This window comes from Protopterus annectens, chromosome 5.part0, assembly GCF_019279795.1.
Source record: "Protopterus annectens isolate FY-2018-M chromosome 5.part0, PAN1.0, whole genome shotgun sequence".
NCBI classification, from domain to species: Eukaryota; Metazoa; Chordata; order Ceratodontiformes; family Protopteridae; genus Protopterus; species Protopterus annectens.
The window spans coordinates 1,818,282,293-1,818,309,790 of record NC_056735.1 but is presented as its reverse complement, the minus strand read 5'-3'; the positions used below and the strand labels follow the sequence as shown (position 1 = coordinate 1,818,309,790).

Here is a 27,498-nt window from a genome sequence, read left to right as displayed (position 1 = left end):
CTATGATTCCAACAGTATCTTTGTCTCGTTTGGCAACAACCCCCCTTGAGTAGAAAGAGTCTCGGAGCTGAACAGTCAGGGCCAGATCTGGGAGGATGCTGTTGACTCCATGAGTTTTGGAACCTTTGCCTCCCCTCAAAGCCTCAGCAATGGACAACCCGGGTCTGACTCAAGACAGGAGTCTGGGCAGGGCTGGGGCTTATCAGCACCTGGAGTTTTTGCTCTGGTAAGGTTGGCTTCAGCTTCTGCTTTTAAGGTGGTGGATAGGGTTTTCTTTCACCCAAGAACCTTTCTGACTCCCTCATCTTTGGATCCTACCACCACTTCTCCTTCAGATCAGACCGCTGAACCTTATCCTCCTATTCCACAAGGACAGCTGGCCCGTTTGAGCTTCCAGGCAGTTCCTGCTCAGGAACTTCTTATTTCTTCCAATACCTCTCCAGATCATCCCACTGAAGAGGTTCCCTGGAAGAGAGTATGCAAAATGAGGCACTTAGATTCCCCTAAGGATCTTTAACCAAAAACACAGACTTCAATGAAGGGGAAGGGTCCCGCAGATCTCCACCAGAAGACATCTGCTTTGGAGATATCCTAGAGATCTTTAGCCAAAAGGGTGGATGGTCTTCTGATTCTCCTTCTCAGTAGATGTTGATGTCTGTAGAAGCCTTTGGGTCTTGGCCCATCTATGTCTTGGGTTTCCCATGTGGTGGATGACCTCCTTAATCTTGTGTCCCACCGAGCATGGAAGGAGCCAGGTACCATAGAACCAATTCCCTGTTCCCCAGGCAAGATTTTTGCCCCAATCAAAAACAGATATTTTTGGAGTAAGGGAGTTCCTGGTTGTGGCAGCAGCCTCCAATAAGGGGCTGGCTGAACAAAGCTCCTCTGTTTATCCTACTGTTAGACAGTTCAGGGCGATGGACAAATTTGGAAAGTGTGTTTATGCCTCAGCAGCCTTTGCTTTATGTTTTTTCAATTATTTGGCACATTTTACCAGATTATAGAGAGACTTAGTTAAAGAACTGTCTAAGTCTAGTCCTGGGTCCATTTTGGTAGAGGAACAAAAACAGTTTTCTTCACATCTGGCCACCCTCCAATGGATCTCTAATGCATCTAAGAAGTTAATCTCTCATGCAGCAGAAGGTTCCTCATATATGGCAGGTTAAGGTATAACCATCAGGAGACAAACTTAGATGCACTTGTTTGACTTTGTGGAGCCCTTTAAGTCTTCTTTCATCAATGCTTCCTTTGATGGGCCTTCTTTGCTTGGTCCCACAGTAAAATAAACTTTTTCCCATAGTAAGCAAGATGGAAAGAACCTTGGGGAATCTGCTTTTCTACCCTGCAAAGATCCTTTTCCAGCAATCAGTACCGTGGTAATAAAATGTAGTTCCAAAAATCACAGAGCCTTCAAGACTCACGAAGACAAATTTCTCCTAGAGGTAGATGGGGAAATTCCAATGGAAGATGCCATCCTCATGGCAGATGGGGTCTGTAAAACCAAGGATGTTATGTTGTCCCATCTCGCCTTTGTTCTTGCTGGTTGGGTTCGGAGCCGTTTCTCGGCTCCGACTCGTCTAATATACAATAGCTCACGAGCTTTTACTAGCTCAAGGCTACCCCTTATCCCATCTTGCCTAGCAGCAGCTACCCAGATCTCATTTGCCGCTTGCAGCATCGGGATTGCTCCATACCGGCTGAGGCTAAGTACTTTACGTTTTTCTAGTTATTGCTAATTTTTGGTTAATTTATTGGCTATAGTGACTCATTAGAGTGTGTATCTTTCCTCGTTAGCCTAATGACCTTTTTTCTCTGCTCTTTGTGGTGTTTTTGGCCGTCTTTTTTTTTTTTTTTTTTTTTTCAGGCCTGCTTTCCTCTTAGAACCCGTTTAAGTTAGAAGGTTCTTCCCTTTTCTCACCTCTCTTTTGGGATTGCCATTTAAATTAGAGGCTCTCCCCCTTCCTTCTTCTTCCTTTCAAAAAAAAAATAATTCTTTTAAGGTTTTTTCCTTTGTGATTATCAGCCTGTTTGCTTCTACTTGTTGTAGGCTGTGAGTGATGGTTTTCTGTTTTCTCTGTGGAAACATTTTTCCATCATTAGTGCTTATTATGTCTAAAGAGTCTAAATCATCTGGATTTAAAACATGTGACTTGTGTTGCCAGAAAATGTCCCTTACGGACGGGAACACGAGTTACGTTTATTGTTTAGGGGATGTTCACTTGCAGGTCTCTTGGTCGATATGTCATGCTTTCAGTTCCAGGGTCTTGCAGGAAAGAAAAAAATAAGCTTATTTTATGTGGTGTCCTGAAGAACCCTCAAGATGCCTCGTCTCAGAGTTCTCAGCCAACCAAAGTGTTTGAGAAACACTCCAAGCCATCAGTTCTGAGCTCGGAACAGACAAAAATTACTGAGAAGCCTTCGGCTCTGTTGGCCCCCAGCATTGGCTCTGACAAAGCTAAGTCCCCAGTGGCTAAATCTGTGTCCTCAGAGCTGGTCCGTATCCATAAGAGATCAAGGTCTCCCTCTTTGGAGCCAGTACGTTCCACTCCACAATTTCCTCTGCTGCAACCTGCAGCGGGCAGTCACCGGTCCTCTTCACACTCCTCTTGGTCCTCCAGACTTTTGGATCAGACATGGAGAGAGTGGGCAACAGGCTCCTCAAGTGACAGGCACTTGCTGAATTACTCTCGAGTCCAGCCCATAAGATTTTGGCATCTTCGGCCCTTCCTAGCTTCTCCATCGTTTCCTTCTCCGACTCTCTTGAGCTCGGAGCCGGAGTCCATGGAGTTTGTGGTGGTGGAACCGTCAGCTCTGGTTTCTTCTCCCTTATCGGTTCCGATGACTGCTCCGATCTCCTTGATGTCTCAGTTGTCAAAGGGTCTGGATACCGAAGCTTTCTCACCGGCTCCGAGGGGGGAACCTTCTCCGACCTCGATCTCCCTCTCGGAGCTTTGGCGCAGGTGAGCTCAGCTCCTACATCGGCCTTGAAGCCTTTGCTCCTGGTTTGAAGGAGATCTCCAGGCTCTTCGGAGTCGGAGGCTCCTTCAACTCGGGACAGTGGTGCCTTTGAGGTGATGAGGAGCGTGCTGTCTCCTGAGACTGCTCCACCCTCGGCTCCATTGGCTCCTTCTTCCTCGGTGCCTGTGACGGCCTTTGTCCCTCCTCCTGCCAAACGTAGGAAACTTGTGTCCCAGGATGCCCCACTGGGTGACCCCACTTCTTCCGAAACCTCCCCCAAACATTTGGAGGAGGTCACTCGGAAGAAGAAATTTAAGAGGAAACATCTAGACTCCCCTGAGTCTATCACTTCAGATACGGACCTAAATGAATTGGAAGGGTCCCCTTTGAGGATGTCTCCTTTTCAGACATCTTGGAAATCCTTAGAGGGGAGGCTGGAAGTCCCTAGCCCCTTCCGAGGATGAGTCTGTATACCTGGATGCATTTGTTTCCTGACCCTCCACCTCTTGGGTGTCTCCGCCTTTCGACCCACTTTTGTCTGTAGTGAGTCGAAAGGTGTGGAGCGCTCCAGAGACCATAGGACCTGTTCTGAGGAGACCCAACAAATTTCAATTATTCAAGTAAAAGAAACTTTTTCCCATAGTAAGCAAGATGGAAAGAACCTTGTTTGCCATAGGAATCTGCTTTTCTACCCTGCAAAGATCCTTTTCCAGCAATCAGTACCATGGTAATAAAATGTAGTTCCAAAAATCACAGAGACTTCAAGACTCATGAAGACAAATTTCTCCTAGAGGTAGAGGGGGAAATTCATTCAAATTTATTACAGCCCCAGAAGATAATCTTTCCTTTCCAAGGGAGCCCCTGTTGATGCCATGGTGGCAGCAGCAGCCACAAAGAAGGAACTTGCAGAAACTTCTTCATCTGTCCATCCGCTGAACAGAGAGTCTCGTAAGATGGACTGCTATGTACCACCATGCTGCGAAACATTGTTGTGCAATAGCATTTAAAAATTCTACCAGTCTACTATTCAAAATCTTGTCCATTGCCTTACATGGAGAAGAAATGTTACAACCTTGCATTCATTAGGCTCCTTCTCAGACATAGCTATATGCAAGATAACGACTACCGTCAACCTCCACTCTTGTGGTATCATTCTAATTACTAATGGGAGACTACCTTGCTTTGTCTGTGCCTCACAATGTACCACCCGCAACTTTTACAGCACCCTGTACTTTACTTCACCAAAAAGCTACTGATTTCCTTCTCTAGCACTGCACTAGTTCTCAATCCATCTGTTAATTTGCCCTCATTCATACATGCTCTCTTTGCACTGTTTTCTCAACATGGTAATCTGAGCTGATAATCCTCCATAAAGAAAGAATTCCTTTAATAATATTACCTGATCTAATAATGATTCCTTAATAATATTGCCTGATCTAATAATGTTGAGTATCTATTGTACTTTAGAAAAAGAAATCCGCTGCTTTCTTCCTAGCTGTATATGAACATTTTGTTTAGCCTACCTCCTGTTCGCAACTCTGGCTTCTAATTTCTACTGGGCTAACTTGATCTAGAGAGATACAAATACACCTCCTTTATGTCCATATACTTTCTTTACATTGACAACTTCACACTGACAACTTCACACTTATATATCTCTGTCTCCATCTTTTTTAAACTATAAAAATTTTTAATGAAATAAAAACACTGTTCTAGACCTCCAAACTGAGAAGAAATCAACCATTTAAACCCACCATATGCTTGACTTGAAAAAGCCTAACTTATTATTCTGAGTCATGTAAAGTACCTTCTAGGCAGCTCTTTGTTAACTGTCACCCTTAACTGGCTCCCAAAGAGTCAGTTGCTGTGGCAGTTTAATACTTTTGATTAAGTTAATATCACTAAAGTGAATTGTGAGGCCTACGACTGTGCAATTTTCAGGTAATGGACTTTGTATTCCTTATCTAACTTGGCTTTCAGATAGTTGATTTCGAATGTATGACACTTAATAACAGTCTTTCTAGAGCTCTTAACATTACAATAACTTAAAATTAACACATGCAGAGACTGGGAGCTAAATACAAAATGCAGCAATTTCTTAAAAAATATCATGAAGAAAAATTCCAGAGTAATTGATGGCTGTTTATCTTTCAGTTTCAACTTCTGATGACTGTATTACATTTATTTCTTACCAATTTCAGTAACAAATGGTTTCCCATTTTCTGGAAAAGGAATATATTGCTTGGAGTAAAAGCTGCTGCCATATCCAAGAATGTAGCCTTCAAGTTTTGTACTGGGGCTAGGACGAAGAAATTTCATCACAATTGTATCACCAGTTGCATTGATAAGGACTCTTAAGGGCTCTCTTTTAACTACAAAGAAAAAAAAATATTTTGTTTACTGTACAACTACTTAAAAGTAATTCAAAGTCATACAATTCTGCAATTTTCAAAGTTACAATATGACGCTTATTCATTAAATTTTTTGTAACACCAGAATAAAGAACACTATTGATAAAATCAAAAGCAAATATTCTTGAGAGTCTTAAGAACTACATGACTAATGATTTTAAAATGAATATATATATATATATATATATATATATATATATATATATATATATATATATATATATATATATATATATATATATGTCAGAAGAAAAATTCAAACGAGTCACATCTGCCTCAGGTGATGAAAAACTTCTTTATTAGCAGCTAACCAGATTACACAGCATTTTGGCCAAGATGATCTCCTCTGGTCAACTTGTTTACTGACATCAACTTTTATACTGCAAGCAAAACAACTTTTTATTACATTTCTGACCGTTGACAGTTGGCTATGGAAAACACCCATGGTAAACATGTTTATCATAAATCACCTCAAACCAACAGTTAGTATCAGAATGCTCAAGAAGTACAGAATGTTCAGTTCAACAATGGTAGCTCAAATTTTCCAGGACACACAGCCTGTTTCAGTAAATTAACTCTTACTCGGCCGTGCATCCTTATCCCAGGCTTCACTGAGCTATAACTAAATCTCTTTATTCTGAAATGCAGAAAACAAATATCATTCAGGTTCACAAGCAATGCTGCATCTTGTTCACAGATGAGGCCCATCTTTGATAGGCATATCACAACAAATAACATGTTCACTTTGCAAGTAGAGGAAAAAGACAAATAACAGTATGTTTTAAAAACTTTTTCTCTTAACATTTCCCCCCTGAAAACACTTTTTGTCTTTTTATTTCAGCAATATATGGTAAAAACTAAGTTTTTCTTTGCATACATTACTTCATTGGCAAGACAAACTTTTAAACTTCAAAAACATTTGCAAAAAGTCACATTTCAATGTATTCACTTTCACCAGTCTGTTGCAATTGCTGGTACATCGTCTTCGTAACAGCAGTATCAACCGGTCTTTGTAGAAGACCTCTGATACAGGGTATACAACAACAACCACATACCACCACGATAGCCACAGCGACTCCAACGGACACCAGGAAACTGCTGATGAGATGACTCCATTTTCCAAACCACGCTTGTAGAAAGTCTGTAAAGGGATTACTTACCCCAGAGTTCTCTGCCAATTCTTCGGATAACATTTCCAAACCTTTCAAAGCTCGGGTGATACTTCCATCAGGCGCAGTGTTGTTTGGAATATATGTACAACAGAAAGTCCCAAACATCCTCAAACTCCTCCTTCTTTGGCCAGGAGCATATCCAATGCAATTCGATTCTGCCATGCCACCTGCGAAGTGGCCTCCAGTTGTTCAGCAATTCCTTTCAATGCATCTTTGGTATAGTTCACAAAACGCTGCTGGTTATAGTAAATGTAGTTGATCCAGTCCACATTCTTATCAGGTTGAATCCAGACAAAGATCGATGTGAAACCAGCTGCTATTTGGTTTATTGCTTTGTATTTATCAGGTACGCCTCTTGGTACGCCAATGCTATTGATGTAGACACCATTATCGAAGGATTGCTTCGGTGCCTCTCTTTTTCTCCTACTCAACCACTTCAGCTTTATTTCAGGTTCTCTTACGAAATTGCTTGCTGGAACTGGGAAAATGTAGAATGGCAGAATTAACTTTACAAGTGCACAGGTTCCTTTCCAGGGAATCGTAAGCCTTGACGAGTTTGTTGTCTCCACATAACCACCATACGTCTGCTAAACTATGAGTTTGGTTCTCCAAAAATGGATTTTCATTGCCATTCACAGTAACATTGCAATAGTTCTGTCCCATATTGCCATAATTCTTCCCTGTGCCATCTCTGGAAATGCACATATACGAACCTAGATAGGAAATCGCTGCAGGCGGTTTATCAACTTTGCTTATGACTGGAAAATGCTGAGTTTCATTTTTGCATTTATCTTCAGTTTTGTTGAAGAATAATTTTAACAGACACGTTAGGTTACCTTCATCTCGCATCAATGGGACTGTCACTAGTTGCTGTTTACCTTCAGCACAAGAAACACAGTTTTCACGATGTGCTTCTCGGGTACTATATCTAACCCAAGATAACCATTCATTATGGTGTACGAATCCCGTCTCGAGTAACAATTGTTCTTCTTCTGTGAAGGCAAAATTTGCTTTACTTGTCGCATTGTTAAGGCTTTGTACTTTAAGTTGGAGGGTCCCCAAAAGATCAGTTCCAATTGGAAGAGACATTCCGATTCCATAAACTCCTGAATCACTTTCTTGTGGTGACACAATGGTTATAGCAATTACTTCGGTACCTTGGAAATGCACAATTTTTATTCTTTGTTGCCTACTTTTATCTTTCTCTGGTATCACTGCACCACTTGTTTCCCATCCATTCACATCTGTTGACCACCAAACATTTGACCAGGACGTACAGTCTCTATTGCACAAGTATTTTGCACGAGTCAAGAAATCATCATTGTTCCATTTAGAACAGTCCAAAATTCCTTCACAAAGTTTCACCTTAAACACAGTAGTAACACCTGTTTGTGCTTGCAACACCACCATTCCTTTTTCTCTTGCAACTGTTCCTTCTTGTATGGACATATTTACTTTCACCACCAAAATCATCATCATGTAACAGTTCAAGTACCAGTTGAACGTGGCCATCCTCCCTAAGGACTACCTCGCGCCATTGGTTTCTTCACTGGGTTAGATGAACTAACCCCTATTGGGCTAATCCCCCTTTGTAGCCAGACTTTGCGCTCAGAGGTCCGATGGAGTTTGACCAACATCAATGGCAGAAGGAAAAGTCTTGAGTTTTTTACCGTGGGTGATATGAATCCACAAAGTCCTCTCAGCGATCTTGCCGTAGGTGTCGAGATAAGTACTTGGTATGGGCCTTCCCACCTGGGGGATGACCAATTCTTTCTCTTCACAATTCGAATCCACACCCAGTCCCTGGGTGCCACGCTTAACAAAGTTTCATTTCTGGAATCTGCAAATGAGTCATTGGTTACAAGAGATTTGGCATTTAGCAGCTTCTTCATATAATCCGCTAGATCCTCACCCCCCTCACGTTCCGCTGGCAACAATCCTTGCCACTGTGGGACGTAATATGGTCTCCCAAACAAAAGTTCAAATGGTGTAAGTCCTTTGTAGGAAGGTGAGATTCGCATATACAGGAGTGCCAAAGGAAGGCACGCAGTCCATGATCTATGTGTTTCTGCCATCAGTTTGCGGAGCTTACTCTTCAACACACCGTTGTGTCTTTCCACCAGTCCAGCTGACTGGGGATGGTAAGCACAATGATATTTAAGATCAATTTGAAACACTTGACCCAACTTCTGAACAATCTGGTTTAACAAAATGAGACCCATTATCACTGTAAATGCGTCTTGGTAAACCAAATCGGGGAATTATTTCTGTAGTCAAAAGTTTTGCTACTGTTTGTGCATTCGGGTGCTTTACTGGAAAAGCTTCTACCCATTTAGAAAAAGCATCAATAATGACTAAACAGAACCTTTTTCCCTCTGAGGGTGTCAATTCAATAAAGTCCATACAGAGTGTGTGGAATGGATATGGAGGGGTAGGGAATGCCTGCTGAGACTTTTTAACTCCCCCCTGAGCAGGATACTTTGCACATAATAAACAAGATAAACAGAATTGCTTTGCATAAGTTGAAAACCCCTTACACCAAAACACCTTAGACACTATTTAAATCATCGTCCGTACTCCTACATGGGCAGGTCCATGGCTAACCAATGCCGCATACCTAAAAAGGTTTGAGGGTAATACCATTTTGCCATCTGATGCCCTATACAACCCATCCTGTTGAGTGATACCATATTTTACCCAACAACATTTTTTCTTCTGTGTTGTCAATGTTTGCATTACTTTTAGTGTCTCTAAGTCTAAGAGGTGTCCGGGCTCTAAATCATTGTCATGCAAAAGCAAATCATTTTCTTGAGCTGCCTTTTTTGCAGCCATATCAGCAAGTGCATTTCCCCTGGAGACAGGATCTTTTCTGTTGGTATGTGCGGAACATTTACATATCGCTATCTGAAATGGTAGTTGCACTGCATCTAACAACTGTAAAATTAAATCTCTGTGATTTATTGGTTTGCCTGTCGCAGTAACCATTCCCCTATTCTTCCATTGTTGAGCGAAAACATGCACAGTGGAGAAAGCATATTGACTATCTGTATAAATTGTCATTTTTTTACCCTCCCCTAAGGTACAAGCTCGAGTCAAAGCCACCAACTCAGCTGCTTGTGCAGAATAAATGTTTGACAATCTTTTTGCCTCCAAAACTTCAGTTTCTGTGGTGACAGCATACCCTACTAGTGTTTTTCCTACAGTGTCTTTCTTTGCTGATCCGTCTACAAACAAAATGAGATCAGAATCTATCAACGGAATATCCGTTAAATCTGGTCGGGGAAGCACTTTGTCATGAATGCTCTCTAAACAAACGTGTGGAGTACCTTCTTCTGGAGTCGGCAAAAGTGTCGCCGGATTAAGAGTAGTACATCTTTCTATGGTCATATGAGGCAGTGTCAGCAGCACTGTCATACATGACAAATGTCGACTAGGAGATAAAAAGGTTATCTTATCTTGCAAAAGTATAGTAGCTACTGAATGTGGAACCCGCAATTGTAATGGGTAAAACAAAACTAATGATGCTGAGGCTTGTACTGCCATGGTGGCTGCCACTACAGCTTGAACACAATGCGGCAATGCCCTTGCAACAGGATCTAATCTGGAGGAGTAGAAAGCTATCGGCCTCTGTTTATCCCCATGTACTTGTACCAGAACCGAAGTCATATATCCTCCCTTACAATCAACCATTTGTACAAACGGCTTAGAATAGTTCGGAAAACCCAAAACAGAGGATCCTGCTATCAATTGCTTAATTCTATTAAATGCCTGTATTGCCGTATTTGTTCACTGTATATCATTTTTAGCTGCCATGGGAGTGTCATAGATTAGTGTGGTCAATGGCCCTACTTCCTCAGCATAGTTAGGGATACAACTTCTACAAAAATTAGTCACACCTAAAAAGGACATCATCTCCCGCTTAGTCGTAGGCATAGGTGCCTCAAGAATTGCTTGTTTTCTTTTGTTCTCCAATTGTCTACCTGCCTGTGAAAGTAAATAACCCAAGTACTTTACTTGTGCTTTCCACAACTGTAACTTTTCTTTATTTACCTTATGTCCTTGCTCAGCCAAAAAACTAAGAAGGGCAAGGGTATCCTTTCTACAACTTTCCTGCGTGGGTGAGGCCAACAAAATATCATCTACATACAACAGAACCTGGCTTCCCTCTGGGGGAATAAACTGAGCTAAATTTGCAGCCATTTCTTGTGTGAATATTGTCGGACTCTCACAATAACCCTGTGGCAATCTGGTGTAGGCTTATCTTTTACCTTCATAAGTGAATGCAAACCAAAATCTACTCTCCTTATGTAGTGGTATGGAGAAAAAAGCATTGCTTATATCTATGACAGAAAAATATCTGTGCTGAGGTAGTAAATCATTAAGTAATGTATAGGGGTCAGGGACCACCGGTGCTCTTGGGATCACAGCTGAATTAACTGCTTGTAAATCCTGAACCAACCTCCATGACCCATCCGGTTTCTTTACAGGAAACAACGGAGTATTGCAGGGCGAATCTGGGCATTCAACAAGAATTCCTACCTGTTTTAGCTGCTCAATAACTGGCTTAATTCTTTCCTCTGCTTGTTTACTTAGCGGGTATTGGTGCTTACGAGGTCTAAAACCTGACTTTGGGGTTATACAAACTTCACCTGCTGTTTTCATCAGTCCTACATCCCCTTTACCTTTCGACCATAAATCTACAGGTAAGGCACTTAACGCACTATCTTCCTCTTGAGCTAGGAGGATTTGTCATGCCATTTCTGTTTTGTCATCCCTGAGGTGTACACTTGGTTGTGCCCAAGTCACCCAATTTAATCTTTGTTCCTGGATATGTTGATCTCTCAATTGACTTTCGGACATTGTGTCCCAATTTGTTACCTTTTTCGCCAAATCTACCCAATGTGTCCCCACCGCTTTAGTAATTGAAATATGTGGGCTATAACCTGAGCGATATAAAGAACTCATTTCCTTGGTCAAAGTACAGGTCACTACTGTATTACCTTGCGTATCCCAAAACATATCATTCAAAATTATCCTTGCATGTTTGTGCTTAAAGAATTCTTTTTCAAATTCTTTATCAGGGGCCTTTCTGTAGAACATTGTACAATGTAAGTGTGCCGCAACCTGCGGTGACCCGCTCCTAGATTTACTTAAAGCTAGGTTGATCAAATCTGTATCAACCCTCCCTGACCCGTTTGAAATCAAGTCCTGGCTACACCAGTAAAACAAGTCTTGTACTCCTTGTACCACCAAGCCATCCGCTAACCTTTTCGCCTCAATGCCTTTAGGTGTGGGAATTGCCGCTATTCCAAACGAATGCATCAAATCTCTTTCCAGCAAATTAACTGGACAAACTTTCGATATAACTACCCTACACCTAACAGTTTGGTTTGTTTGTGGATCCGTGAACAATAGAGGATGAGACAGTGGTTCCTTATAGATTTTCCCGTTTGCCGCTTTCACAAGGACAAACTCATCTGTTTCGCAGTTCGGAGGCAGAACTGCTGGACCCAAAAGTGTACGCGATGCACCTGAATCACATAAAAACTCCACTTTCTGTCCCTCAACCAAAAACTGTATCATGGGTTTTTGATCTAGATGCATAGCAATACCCAAATTTGCCAGGTTTATGACTTCACAGTCACAATCCCACCCTTCCTTCTGAGTGTTCTGACATTCATCGCAGAGTGTCTGCCTCATCATCATCACAATAATGAATTTGGCACCTTCCTTTACTATCATATAGTCATGCGGAGCCCTTGTTCGTAAGCTGTGGGGGGGTGTTGCCACTCTTCACAGTCGGCAGCGAAGTGCCCACGTCTACCGCATTTAAAACATTCTCCACGTTTTAACCTCCCCTCATATTCCTCTGAATGTCCACCTGGTTTATTTAACGTGTCCAATTTCGGGCCCCCACGTTTTTTTACGCCACCACGGCGCCCTTGCCCCCTTTGGTCCTGTACCAAGAATATACCACCATCATCCCCTACTGCTAACACATGTACTTTCTTTTTTAAATTGAATTGTCACTCAGCATGCCGTGCATATTCAAACAAAGGTGGCAGTCTACATGTTCTATGATCTACCATATGCTTAGTTATAAAACTACTTATCTGAGCCCTACAACCCTTAAGAAAAGCATTTTTCAATTGCTTTTCATACGGACTATCATTGGTCTGATCCTGCGGAATCATCATTCCACAATGGTTATTGAACACTTTTGTCAGTCTTACAATATAGTGATCTACAGATTCATCATCATTTTGGATGCACTGATTTATTATTGTCCAATCTGCTCTTGGACGCCACTTATCAGAAATTCTCTTTAACAGATCAGTGACTTGCGTGTCTAACACCCCAGAATTATGCTTTAATGTAGTGCCGTCATCTGCCCTACATATTCAAGTACCACAAACTAAGTGCCAATCTGGACCCAGGATTTGTCACACTACTTGTTCTACTTCCAAACCATTTAGATGATAACTTAAACGCATACCAACTATGTCCTCAGAAAACTTTTGAAAATTAACCTTGGGATGAGGAATACCATCTGTAGCTCGTTTTATATCCTCTCTAGCACAGGGACAATAAACTAAAATAGTTGGCTCTTGTCCAACATCCCCTGCTTGTGGGTTTGCAACTTGTATTAAGGGAAGAGCTTCTGAGCAGTCAGAAAGTTTAATGGCCCAACGTCCTTGCCCTGCTGGTCCTGACCTTAACTGCATAGGTTGGTCTACCTGTTGCAAAGCAACCTTGGGTAATACGGGAATTTGCGGGTAAATTGGAGGGGTCACAACATTTCCTTGAGCAGCCAATAACCCACCCTGCTGTACAGATCCCACATCTTCAGACTGATATTGAGGAGGTTCCGCCGGTACGGCAGCAGCAATTTCCCCATACGGTGGAGCAGTTGCCTGCCTTTGTACCACACAAACTGTATGCTCATCCTCCTTATCTAAAAATAAAGCTACTTTTCCACTTGGCACCAGTGATCCCTTTTGATTTATTTTTTCTTTTTCCTGGCACTGTTTTTCTTTTATAGCTCATTTATTTGCCTCTTCTAACCATTTTTGTGCTTGGGGAAATCCCAATTGTCTTTGCTTTTTAGTTCTAGTTCCTGCATCTCTTTTCAAATCTCTAACCAATTTTGCACAGGCATTCTTATTCAGGGTACCATCAAAATCATATTTCAACTTCCACTTTTTCAAAAATTTAACATTATTTTTGTTTAAGCCTTTCATATACTTAGCATCAACATTTAAAAAGACATCACTCTCACACTTGCAGCAACTCGAACCCATGTTTCCCCTAGATTTCTTATTTTAGGACTGTATCAAAGTTATTTTACAGGGCTTATTATAAAATGGGGCTATCTTAATGGGTGATCCTAACAAAATAATTTTAACAAGTAATCCTACCCACCCTCAACTAAAAATAAAACCCTTGTCGACAAGGTTAAATTAAATTAAAAGAAAATTAATTTTTCATCCTTCCTGAACCAAATGAGACTCCGTTTCCCCTTTTCGTTCAGAAACCGTCCCTCAGATAGGGATCAGAGAGCGGCCAGCCTCCTCTCAATGACAAATCAGTCAGAGGGCTTTCAGTCGAGGGAATCTTAAGATGAGAAACCCTCACCTGCACAGGTTTTTCGGTCTCTCTGTCGGTCTGATCCGTATCTTCGTAGAGGTTTCCAGCTCGAAGGACCAAAATGTCAGAAGAAAAATTCAAACGAGTCACATCTGTCTCAGGTGATGAAAAACTTCTTTATTAGCAGCTAACCAGATTACACAGCATGTTGGCCAAGATGATCTCCTCTGGTCAACTTGTTTACTGACATCAACTTTTATACTGCAAGCAAAACAACTTTTTGTTACATTTCTGACCGTTGACAGTTGGCTATGGAAAACACCTGTGGTAAACATGTTTATCATAAATCACCTCAAACCAACAGTTAGTACAGAATGCTCAAGAAGTACAGAATGTTCAGTTCAACAATGGTAGCTCAAAATTTCCAGGACACACAGCCTGCTTCAGTAAATTAACTCTTACTCGGCCGTGCGTCCTTATCCCAGGTTTCACTGAGCTATAACCAAATCTCTTTATTCTGAAATGCAGAAAACAAATATCATTCAGGTTCACAAGCAATGCTGCATCTTGTTCACAGATGAGGCCCATCTTTGATAGGCATATCCCAACAAATAACATGTTCACTTTGCAAGCAGAGGAAAAAGACAAATAACACTATGTTTTAAAAACTTTTTCCTTAACAATATATATATATATATATATATATATATATATATATATATATATATATATCTACTTCAATAGATCGAACATATTACGAGTTCGAACCAAATATGGCCGAGATCATATGTTCGAACTTGTAATATTTCGAACACTGAAGTAAAAAAAGAAAAACAAAAAACAAAATTAAACGTCTGTAGCAGGGGGGCTACACCCCCCCTGCAGCCCCCACACCCCCTTCCTTAAATATACCAAATCCGAGATTGCACTACATTGTGGAAAAGGGAAATCTTCCCGTTCCGCACTGTACGGAGATCTCCATTCAGTCCGATCGAGCATTTATAAGTTCAAACATATGGTCTCGGCCATATGAGGTTCGAACTTGTTATATGTTTGATCTACTAATTATATATATATATATATATATATATATATATATATATATATATACACACACACACACACATACATACATACACACACACACACACAGCAAAATAATTACAGGGTCAGTCTACTTAAAATTAAGAAGTAGAACAGAAGAGAGACACATCTTCTATCGATATGCAATATCATAAGTCCTATGGCTGGAGTTTTCTTCCTGATCTCACCCCACAAAGGGAGTAAATTAACTTTCCTTTGGTCAGTCTAACTTGCCTCACTTATCTAATTCATGAGGTACTCCTTTAGGAGCAACAAAAAATGCTTCATTTCTGAAATAAGACTCCATCAAGGATTCAACAGATAAGTCAAGAATCTCCCAGTGCCCCCAAAGCACCTATGAGATGAAGGCAGTGGTAAAGGCAAGTGTTTAATAAAATGGCATTACATGAAATGGACAAGCAGAGCTTGACATCTAGCACCAACATCCTAGATGGACAGGACTTAAAATAAAAATAAATTATTGTTTCCCTTTACATCCCATGATACCTCATTTATTTAGTAAAAAGCAATGTTTCTGTACCTTAGGAATATTTATTTAGTAAAAAAAAACAATGTTTGTAAAATCCTTCTGTATGTTAAGAATATATGTATTCTGATGAGAACTTAGTACTCTTACCTTTCCTAGGCTATAAATATAGAAATATTCATAGTTATAGCTACAGGTATAAATACAACTATAGACAAAGATGCAGATAGATTACAAAAATGTAGAAAGTGAGTAGATAGCTATGCATAATATCACATTCTGTAGGGATAAACAGAAAAAAAAAAACTTGATGAGTGGCAACCCCACGGGTTACATTACGAGTTTTCTATTTTCTGTACCTACAGTACGAATTTTTGCTTATATAATGCTTTGCAACTGCATTACATTAAGCCATTTTCTTTCAAATTTAGTGTGTGTTTATTGCTTCCCATATTTAATGCTTTTTGTGTTTCTTCTTAATACAAATGTTCATTTATTAGCTTTAATATAGACAATGAATATACATACATGAGCCGTCAGTTAGGTTTACACAACAATCCTTGATCAATACAACAGCTCACTGTTACCAATATCACACCTATGTATTATTCCCCATATCCATATGTAAATTATTTCTTCCATACTATTACTAAATATACTCAGTCAGAAGGCACAAATCATCAAAGCTGCTACATGAAAACAATGTGGCATTGCAAGTAGACTCTAAACAAAAACTTCAGCAAATGACAGTTGAATGGAATGGCACACAGGATGAAACTGAGTACAGATAGTTGTCATGACAGCAAATAGGGGAAATCAGAAGAAGCTGAAAATTGAAATAGAAGGGAAATAGTGGAAGAGTTAACAACTTCAAGTAATTGGAAGGTGTGGTTGAGGAGAAAGGAAGTCTGAATGAGGAGGTCAAAGCTAGAACCAGAGGGGCTGCAGCCAACTGGCACAGAGTGTTGGGGTAGTGGGTGACAGAGGAATGTCAAAGAAGCTGAAAAGTAAGGTGTACAAAACCGTGGTGTGACCAGTACTACTGTATACTTCAGAAACTTGGACAATGAAGTCAAAGCTAGAGGCCATGCACATGAGGTGCCTCAAATGTGTGGCGGGATGCACACAGTGAAATAAATGAGGGCATCAAAGCAGAAGCCCGAGTACCTCCAGTTGCAGGGGAGGTCAAGGAGAACAGATTATGGTGGTTCAGGCAAGTATGTAGGAAAGTGAAGAAGATTCGGGGCAGATAGAAAGAAGGCAAGAGGAAACAAGGGTGTTGAGCAAAGAGATGGATGGATGGTGTGAGAGAAGGGGGTCTACCTGTTATTACAGAAATCCCACTTCACTGAACTGCAAAAAGACAAGACGAATTTGCTGAAAACTGATTTTTTTGAATCTTCACATTATCGGAGTTTTACTCTGGAAAAAGAGATCCAGTGAAGTGGGTTTTTGATAATAACAGCTAGACCCAAGAGACCACCTGTGACATTCAGGCATAACTGTAGAAAAGGTAGAAGAGTGCCACTGAATCAAGAGACATGGCAAGAGTTCATGAAACACCCCAACACGACGTAGAAAATGGGAAAAAATGGATTGACAACGATGATTAAATCCACATTCCCACATCATCGTAAGGCAGTCGAACAAAGCATGACAAATATGAACAGTAAATCCCTGTCTGCTGACACAACACTGAAACAGAACTCACAGCACTATCAACATGGAACTGGTATCACTCAGAACTATCTGGACTGCCCTTCCCTCTGTTGCTCCTAACAGTACTTGTCAGATTACTTTCAGTCACTTACTGTCAGGTTAAGTTGGGATTGCCCAAGTGCTGTCCCTTAAATGAACACTTGTGTTTTGTTTCTTTATCAACTCTTTTTTTCAATATGTAGCGGTTCTAGAACTTACAGCACTTAAAGGTAACCTGCATGGCCTTTGTGTGCAAGTGCACATGGTTGTATCATATAAGTTCAGAGTTTTTCACTATTTTTATCTATCTGCCAATATATTACATAAATTGTGGTTTGCTCTCTTTAATATTAATTATTTGGTACTTACGTATTATCGCAACTACTTTTTCAAGGTAATACCGCTCGCTTCTCCGTGCGCAGATGTAGACGGTCATGCTGCCGTTATGTCAAGAAGTGTGTTTTCCTTCACACTGAAAGGTTGTTTTAGGCAGGGGTATCGTGGGAAATGGTGCAGATCATGATTTTGGTGTACTTATGCTGTTTTTTGCGCTTGCCGCTTCTTGATCTCTGATGCACTGACGAGCCGTCGGAATGTACTCCTCCTCGCATGTCAGCGCTGATAATGGTACCAGTAAGAAGGAATAAAAGGATATTAAGGCTTGTCACTGCATTCCCTGCCATCACCTTTATTAAGAAACTATGCTGCACAACAAAGTTTGACAGCTTTGTTTTTCCCCCCTTTTTTGGTCTCTTCTCTTTTTTTGTAGCTGTCAAGACGTAGTAGACAAGTGGACAACTGTCAGCGTGTGAGTCTGTTACATTAAGCGGCTCGTGGCTTGAGAGATGGAATGCGTGTTACACAAAAGTGCTGTGGGAAAATGTATCTCCAGTGACATGATGTCGGAGAAACGGCATAGCTTGAAACAAGCAGTCATTCCTCACATGTCATACCGTCTTTCCTACCTAAACAAGGCTTTTTAATAAAGTTAATGTTGTCAATGTGATCCTGTACATACATACAGTTAAATCAACACAGCAGGAAGCGAGCGGTATTACCTCGAAAAAGTGGTTGCGATAATACATAAGTACCAATTATTTTTATTATTATTATTATTACTATTTTCAGATTAATTCCAAACATTTACAGGATTTTTTTTAGCTTGGAGTATGGCTTTGTGGGGAAGCATTTTGTTGTAATGGTTGAATTGCTGGGCATATGTTGCTAACAGAATGGTAATGCGTTATTGAAGTACTGAAGCACTTGTTTAGTGAAATATTTTGGGGGATTTTGTGTTTTCAAGGTTTCACCTTACAGCAAATATCCTATTAAGGAGTAAAGGCAATGTATTCTTTATGGAGTCATGCCTTTATCATTTTTTTTTTCGTGAAGTTTCCAATCTTCTATTCTTTTGGAGGTTTTTATTTTTTTATTTTTACATTTTACACACATACACACACACACACACACACACACACACACACACACATACAACTGCATTCAGATACTCATATTTATAGCATGTCTATGTGTGTGTGTGTGTGTGTGTGTTTGTTATTTTATATGTTTGTGTGTACTGTGCAACCATTTACTTTCTAAAACCTCTTGTCCTGGCAAGGGCCACTATGTCTGCAAGTAAAGTAGGCTATACCACACTCCCCTACAAGTAGTCTTTAACAAAGCTCAGTGGTCCATGCTTGTACTTCTGCTATGGGACATGCCCAGGGGACATCCTAATAATTTTCTTTAACCACCTGAAGTCCCTCCAGTCAGCTTGGATTGTGAGATCATCCTGGACAGCAGTACTCCTCACTTTTGGCAATTTAGCTCACCTGCCCTGTGAAGAAACCTCATTTCTGCTGCTTGTGATTTCATACTTTCACTCTACCAAAAACTCTTGAGCACAGTCAGATTTATAAACTGAGAATGTTGTCTTATGACTCGGCTCTCATTTCAACAACACAGTCTTATACAATGCCTACCCATACAATGTCTACAGTATCACTTCTGTTGCACCCACCTGATGGTCAGGTGCCTATTGAAAGTCCAGAGATTGGAACTGTGATCTTTATCATAGTTACATAACTAAGACTAGTAGAAATATACACTAAAAAAAGACTGCAGTATCTCACAGCATTACTATATTGCAAACTACAGTGATCATGGAATTAACATCTATATGTAGCAGGGGTGTGGACCCCAACACTGGGGTCTTTAGAGATAAAAATGCAAAAATGGACTAGCACAACAGTAAACCAAGTTAAACTATAAATAAACACATGAAAAATAAATGCAAAATTGGAAACATCTGCAAGCAAAGTTTATTAGCAATAAAACAACAAGCAAAGCTTTCGGGTATAATCTACCCTTCCTCAGTGCACTGATTTGAGAACTCCAGATAACAAATGTCTCAGACTCAGTTACAGCATTCCCCTGATTAATCTAGGTCTGCACCATGTATTTTAGATGATGCTACTATGACTTGGAAAACAATACAGCAAAAATAGAAGAGTTTATTATTAAAGGACTCCTGCATGTGAATAGTGAATAGTGATTATCAGTATCTATCTGAATCGGAAAAGCACACATAAATCAACATCTTGTGGAAGCTCTTTGGTACCCATTAAGCATATTCTTTCTTGTGTTTCCTGGATTTTGATTTGTTCAGTTTCATCAGATTTCTAGTACATATTTTAATGGAGAGATAAAAGGAAAGTGTATATATTTTTTTGTTTTCCCAGCCTGTGCCTCTCACTTAATTCCACTCATGAAAATCTCAAAATCATTTAGTTCTCCGGGGTTATAGGCATGGAGTGTTACATGTAGGTTGACAGGTGGCTCAGCAAGTGTTAACTGTCAGTTTTATATATTTATACTCAAGCTATGTGAAGTTATCTTGCATCCAGTAAAGGAGACAGCAGAGAAAAATAGAAAATGCAAAGTCAAGATGGGTGGTTTAGTTCTCAATGTGGGTGGTTTAGTTCTCAATGCTTGGCAGGGGCCCATAAAGAAATTGCAAGAATAATTGATCATAGTTTGTTGAAGTAACTCATCTTATTAGCAGACAAATGAAATATCATTAGTACACGTAAATCAACATCACGTGGAAGATCTTGGGTACCCATTAAGCATATTCTGTCTTGCATTTCCTGAATTTTGATTTGGTCAGCTTTGTCAAATTTTTAGCATTTTGATTGCCTCTTCCTAAAGCACTTAAAGTTGTTAAATTGTTTCTCAATATGTCTATATCCACATAAGATTGTTTTGCAGCTGCTTCAGTATTTCGATTAATTAAGAATATTTTTTAAACTGTATCATCTCAATTTAATAAAAATGAACAAGACTGAATTTAGCTGTTATTCATATTTTTCTTAGTTTGTTTGTGTCTTTTGGCTTTTCCCGGTTAGGAGTCACCACAGCGGAACTCCGGTCCGCTAATGATTGACAGTTGATTTTTTTACGTACCAGCTTGCCAGGCCTGACGCACAACCTTCTACGAAGGTACGCCCATTCACGCATGTCTCCACGTAGAAGATTTTTCTTAGTAAAGGTTATAAATCTTCATATAAGTGTAAGTTAGTGCTTTCTAAGAATAAGATTTGGAGTACTAAAATATGGCATATTCTGATGGTAAATGAGTTGAGATAGGAGCAGTAAAATATATTTTAAACTTGACATTGACAATTTGAATCTTTAAGAGCAGACATGTTGTGTATGTGTGTGAGCAGACGTGTGTGTGTGTGTGTGTGTGTGTGTGTGTGTGTGTGTGTGTGTGTGTGTGTGTGTGTGTGTGTGTGTGGTCTCTGATTGTTATATGTTTGAAAAAACAATATAAAGAGATTCCGCTCAAGAACAGAGTGTGAAGTTTAAGTCATGAAGTTTGATGACAACATACAACTTGGTTATGATTGGAGAAATATGATCATAAATTTTGCAGAGCATGTGGCTTTACCTGTTCTATGTACTACCACTTAAAGAAAGATAGAAAGAAAGAAATTTGAAGTACTTTCAGACATGTCTTTGCAGTAGACAGAACTTTAGCTGCTCCAACGTAGTACAAGACAGACAGAAAATAAATGCTGGACAGAAAAGCATTTTACAACACTTAAAGCTGTAATACAGTTAGCGCTACCTCAAAGACAATGGGCAAAAGCAAAACATAACTTTGATCTTATAACAGCTATAACAGCTGTATAACACTCGCTGTTGCACATAAAAAAGTAGAGTGGCATTCTAAGGTGTTTTTTGAGTTTTACAACTATTTTACCATCTCATAGCTGTTCAATGGTGGCTTTTGTTTATGTTATGGTGTGATACTAGAGCCTACAAAAGCTTTAAGCACTTTTTCAGTATAAGAAAGGTAATTAACAAAGTTGTCTTCTTCCCAAATCCATAGTCTGATTGTGAGTCTCACTCCATGCACTTCAGTGCAGTAATTATTAGCAGCATTTGGACACTGCAAAAAGAGATGATTTCTTTTCACAAAGAATGTCCATTACATTTATTTCAGTTGCAGAAAAAGTTAGTTACCTTTTATACTATAAATTTTTGTTGGGTAGGAAAATGCTGCTTTTCATATCTGCAGCAAAAACATTTGTTACAGAACCCATCTAAGCATTCCATCAAAGTGAATATAAAGAAAAATACTGCTTCTTTACTCATGATAAGTTCACAGGATTTTAACTAAACTAGTGTTTTGACATGTCTATTTGTTTTTAAGGCAAACATTTTTTTATTTAAATGCCGCTACATGAATGAGCCTCTGTAGCCTCAAAGCAAGGAATACTCTTGTTTAGTTCTCTTTTGGAGTACTTTTTGTGTGGAGTTTGCATGTCCTCTCTGTGTTTATGTGGGGTTTCTATAGGTACTCTGGTTTCTTCTTGCATCCCATAGACATACAACAGGTGGATTGGTGAATCTATACTATCTATAAGCATGGGTGCAGTGTGTGATGCAGAAGAAAGGCTCTGACATACACTTCTGTTCCCTACTTGGCTAGTAAACTTTCTGGATGGTGACAGCTATTCAGAGGGTCACTGCAAGAGTCAGATACTACTTTGGACCTTTGGAATATAAGTACATTACTTTAGGGTTAGAATTCAGTATTTTAGCACAATCTAACTTTCACACAACAGCATTCATCATTCACTCCATTACCCTTACACCAAAATAACTAAGCACTGATTGCAAAATATTGTTTGTTCTTTCATTTACTTGCATATTTGTTTTAAAGAAGCTACGTGCAGGTCAGGTGCAATAGATTTAAGAAGCATGCATTCTGGTATCCTATCTCATAACAATTTTTTTTTACAACATATGTAGCAGAAATTAGACAGACTTTCCCTCCATCCCCTTTAGTACATGGTAATCACTTAGGGGAAGGTACTTACACTAGCAATTTATCTATTGGTTTGTTCTCTTCATTCTCACATTCTATGTTTTATCTGTGAATTCTGCCTTAGAAGAGTTTTCACCAAAATCATATGGTACATAGAGGGAATGCCATCCTTTCAGTGTCATAAAGTTAGTATATGGATAGTGCTAATTCATTAGCAAAGCAATAGACTAAGTGCTATCCGCAATTAATACTGGTCAGTCCTTGATTATCAGACTCAAACTACATTATTTTCCAGCTGATAAGACATATAATGAACCTCTACTGTATCATTCACAGTCAAAGTTGACATCAATACTAGGACAGCACATACATAATCTTACTTATGTTTTATGCTGCTACCAAACACAATAAACAGTGAATTCCAAAACAGTACCATCTTTGATTATGTCATTATTGTTTCAGAAAAATATATGGAGACCATCTTAGATAACATGCATGCGGTCTTTGCTATGAAAGATACATTTATAGGAAAAGTAAAGTAAACAAGGTCTTAATAGCCTCACTCATAAGGAAAGCAAACAGAAGTATAGTCAGGACCATTTAAATCATATCTATTTAACTTCTAGAAAACCATGGATTATGAAAAGGAGAGATGATGGAATGAAATGAGTTGGTTGCTTTGGTGTGGCTGCTGGCATATTAAGGAACTTTATGGGATGGCCGGTTGTGCAGCTTTTAAGAGATTCAGTATGCTGTAAATAAGATGATATGGCTTATGGCACTGTTGGAAGAGCTCTGCACCATTATAGCTCAGCTGAAAGGACGTGCTAGGCACAGCTTCTGGAGGCAGAAGGAATGCTGTTAAGGGGCAGAAAGATGAGGGTACTCCTAGCAAATACCTTCAAAATGAAACAGTGAAAAAAGCAAAGTAGTATGGAAGAATACAGGCCTAAATAGATGTCAAAATGGGCAAAGGTCAGATCAGCCAATGGGAGTGCAGTCATAGCAAGTCCCCAAGAAAGAAGGGAGTTATGAAATCACCAAGTTGTGGGATCTCAGAAAGAGTGAAGTTACTGGACACACTGCTGATCCTAAGGAAGTGAAACTGAAGGGATAAGGCAGAGGCAATAAAATATTAAAGTATTAAGTGCCCTGTCCAAGGAAAATGTGTTCTGATTTCACACGGATGCAAGCAGAATACAAAGAATGAGAAAACTAAAGGAAATCCATCTTAACCAGGAGGTAAAGTGGGATAGAGAAACATTTACCAGCTGGAAGATCATTACAAGTATGTCCCAGCAGTTTCATTATGGTATCAGGAAGGGATGACAAGTGATCTTACTAGGCTACACTAACTTAGAGAAGGAAAGCCATTTTACTTGTGAGTTCACTGTAAGTGTTGTGAGGGAAAAAAAGATAAATCTCAGAAAGTCAAAGTAAGCCTTTCCCAGCCAGTGCATCACCTGTAAGGGTTCTATGATACCTTTATGTAAAAATATAACTTGCTATAATCCTTCATGGTAAAGGCTGAAAGCACCCAAGTCACTGTATCATTTGATTCTTTATCTTTCCTTTACACCATACAGCACACATTACACCGATCACACCTGGTTAGGTCTCACTGATACAACACATGCTTACTGGGTCTTATTAGGGAATAAGAAAAACTTTAAAACCTGTTCTGGCAATTGTGCTATCCCACCCAATTTAGCCATCATCCCTCCTGAGTAACTCTGGTTTAGACTAGGTTCCTAAGCTGTCCTCATTTCTAATATGCGCAGTCAAATAAAAGACTTTACTTTATCCAGTCAAATGATTAGGTGTCTCAGTCTTGTCTGCCTGGTGCGCATAACTGTCTGTGTGCGGTCTTGTCCTGTATGCTTTACTTTCACAAAATGTTCCCACTATCTTCCGTTTTTTCAGTATTCTAAGACTTGAACCCAGTATTAGTGAGAGAAATCTCATGTTGTTTTGGGTAAGCAATCTTGTATTACCAACAAGCATTCATTTTTAATGATCTATTCAACCATCTCAATTTTAAAAGTATACTGCCTTTGTCATAGAAGGCATGGTCTACATAGATACACAGGATTATTTCATTATCAGGACCCTGTTCATTAAATATCCCTTATTTTAGGACCAGTGTCCAGTCTAACCCTGCACCACTTCTAAATAACCCAACTGCTGATCCTAACAAATACGTGTGGACAAATTCTAAAAGCATGAGGTTTACTCATATAAATTAAAGAAGTCCTAATAACAAAATTCAGCTTCTAGAGTTGGGTTGCACTCTAAAAGCTGAACCTTGCTACCATAACCAAAATGTAGCTAAATCTTACTCCTGATTCTGAAAATTTATCACCAGCATATAATGCCCTCAGATCTGATAGAGTATACATAATGGCATAGATGACATATTCCTAATTCAAATACATTTGACTTGTTTCCTATCGGGAAAAAGAAGACACCTTGTTGTGAGCACATACAGTGCATGCTCATCTATACTATGGTCAACTCTGAAAATCCTTTCATGATCTGTTACTATGCTCCTCTCTATGGTGTTTTATGTGCAATTGAAAAAGCCACCTGATGCCTTACAGGTAAAGCAGCACAGGTTCATAGGTAAGTACTAAGGGCGGGAGACTTAAACCTCAACACGGCTATTAATAGGACGTGCTGGAGGGATAGATTCATCACCCAAAGACTCCCTATGCTGTGGAATAAAATCCCGGTATATGTGAGGCAGAGCACCTCGCTGGCCTTGTTCAAGAGAAATCTTGACCAATGGATGGGAGATCGCAGATATACCCCAGGGATTACCTCAGTGTCACTGCTCAACAGAGGCACAGCAAAATAATGGGTATAGTTCCCCATACTAAAGGGGTGGCGTAAGCCACAAAACTATGGGCTAGGCTTGTAAATGCCCTCGGGCAGATAGCCTAGTATGAACCTATGAACCTATGAACTAAGCTAGCTGTCATTGTGGGCCATTTTAAGTCTAGCTAATTTCCCTTCTGGTGTTTGAATTAACCTGTTAAATTGGCCTTACCCATCTCATGGTCAATTATTATAGATTACCCCTAAAAAGAATAGCTGGGATTATACCATAAAAATCTGATAATTTGAGGCGGCTCATGCATGGGATAAAGCATTTGTAGCTGTCTCTGTACTTCAGTAGTACAGGGAGCAGTCCTGGGGTATATTTTCTGTTTCCCATCCACAAATCAAAGTTTCTCTTGAATATGGACAGTGTTGAGCTTTGTTTTATGTGGATGAAAAGTCTGTTCCAGAGCAGTCATATCCTCTGTGAGACAAATCTGTCCCTCCAAACTGTTCTGTTGCCGAAGAGATTTAGATCCCTAGACTGAGTATTTCTGATCCTATTTGACTTGTTGATGTGCTGTAAATCCATCAGTTGAGTTGGAGGATGACTTGTATGCCAGAACCAGATCACCTCTTAGCACTCTGTAGGATACAGAGTACAGTGACAGGACATATTGCTTAAGCCTTTTATCCTTTTATTAAAGTATCGCTTTTGGCATTCTAGTTGTTGCATGTGTCTGGACAGAGACAAGTCAAAGGGAGCATTATATTCAATAATTGGCATAATGAGGACTGAGTAAAGGGGGACAATGACATCCTTAGATATAGACAACAATCAATCCCATTGTTTATAAGATGTGCAATACAGAAGGACTTTCTTATGACAATATAAACATGTTGGTCGATAGTTAGGTCACTGTCCACATAAGTTACCAAATCCTTAACAACTGGGTCAACTCTTATATGCATAGTATCAATGTGATAGTTCCCTGAGAAAGATGACTTACCAAAAGATACAATAAGGCATATACAATAAAGCCAGTTTTCATGGTAGACCAACTCTGTCTTACAGTTTAGGAAAGAAATATATAGCTTGTATTCCATACAACTGTCTTGTCTCACACTACTGGCAACTATTTCCATTAAGCTAGATAAAATACCAGCACAAGAAGATACATTAGATTTGATCTACTTAGCTTCTCTCAGCAATATGGCATAGTCATTAGGCAAGCATGCACTGTATTTGCTGTGTACAGATTCATTAAAATGTAAACAGAATTACAGTTCTCTTACTACAGAAATATGAAGAAGTTTGTGCCATATTCTTTAATTATAGCTCTTGAGTCTATACAAAAACACCCATTCCACTGACTGCCACTTGGAGATTCTATATAGTATTTTAATAATGCCTTTTAAATACCTTACAGAGTACCTTACACAGGTCAAAGTATGTGAAGTGGGTATGAAAACTTCTCCTCAGATTAAATCCATACTGATTTACTGAGGTCATCTTTGGACTACACATCACAAAAACTAATTTATGACAGACATTTAGAAATGCTGAAAATGTTGATAAAAGTAAAGTTAGCCATGTTAAAGGGTCTACTATCACAATCAACAGCAATTAAGTATGCAAAACCCCAAAATGTCTGTTAAAGTATTCATCTGCTCCTGAACTATGGTGAAAAGTTGACCTCTTCTCATTTATGTTATCTAAAATGAATGCACTGGTGACTACTTTAGTCTATACTTTTGCAATGATGTTTAATAGCTTGTTCCTTGTAACAAAAATCAAGTCACATTTCATGTTCTGTCTCACGGGTAGTGCTTAATGCTCTCCAAGCAAATTGTTATAAGTTATGATACACAAACTGCTTCAAAAACTGAAGCTAAGATTTGTATCATTTATGGTTTATCAAGTGGAATTTTAAAGATCCTTGT

General features: G+C 39.5%; 1 protein-coding gene across 44 annotated transcripts in view; it reads right to left on the bottom strand.

The window, feature by feature from the left end:
- The window catches only part of LOC122801915 (ABI family member 3 binding protein), a 3,486,228-nt gene that overhangs the window by 3,051,941 nt on the left and 406,789 nt on the right, over positions 1-27,498 (bottom strand). For all 44 annotated transcript variants that reach the window (XM_044071601.1, XM_044071602.1, XM_044071604.1 and 41 more), the window contains one exon: positions 5,151-5,330. In XM_044071601.1, the coding sequence (XP_043927536.1) occupies positions 5,151-5,330 (180 nt within the window). The remainder of the gene's footprint in view (positions 1-5,150; positions 5,331-27,498) is intronic.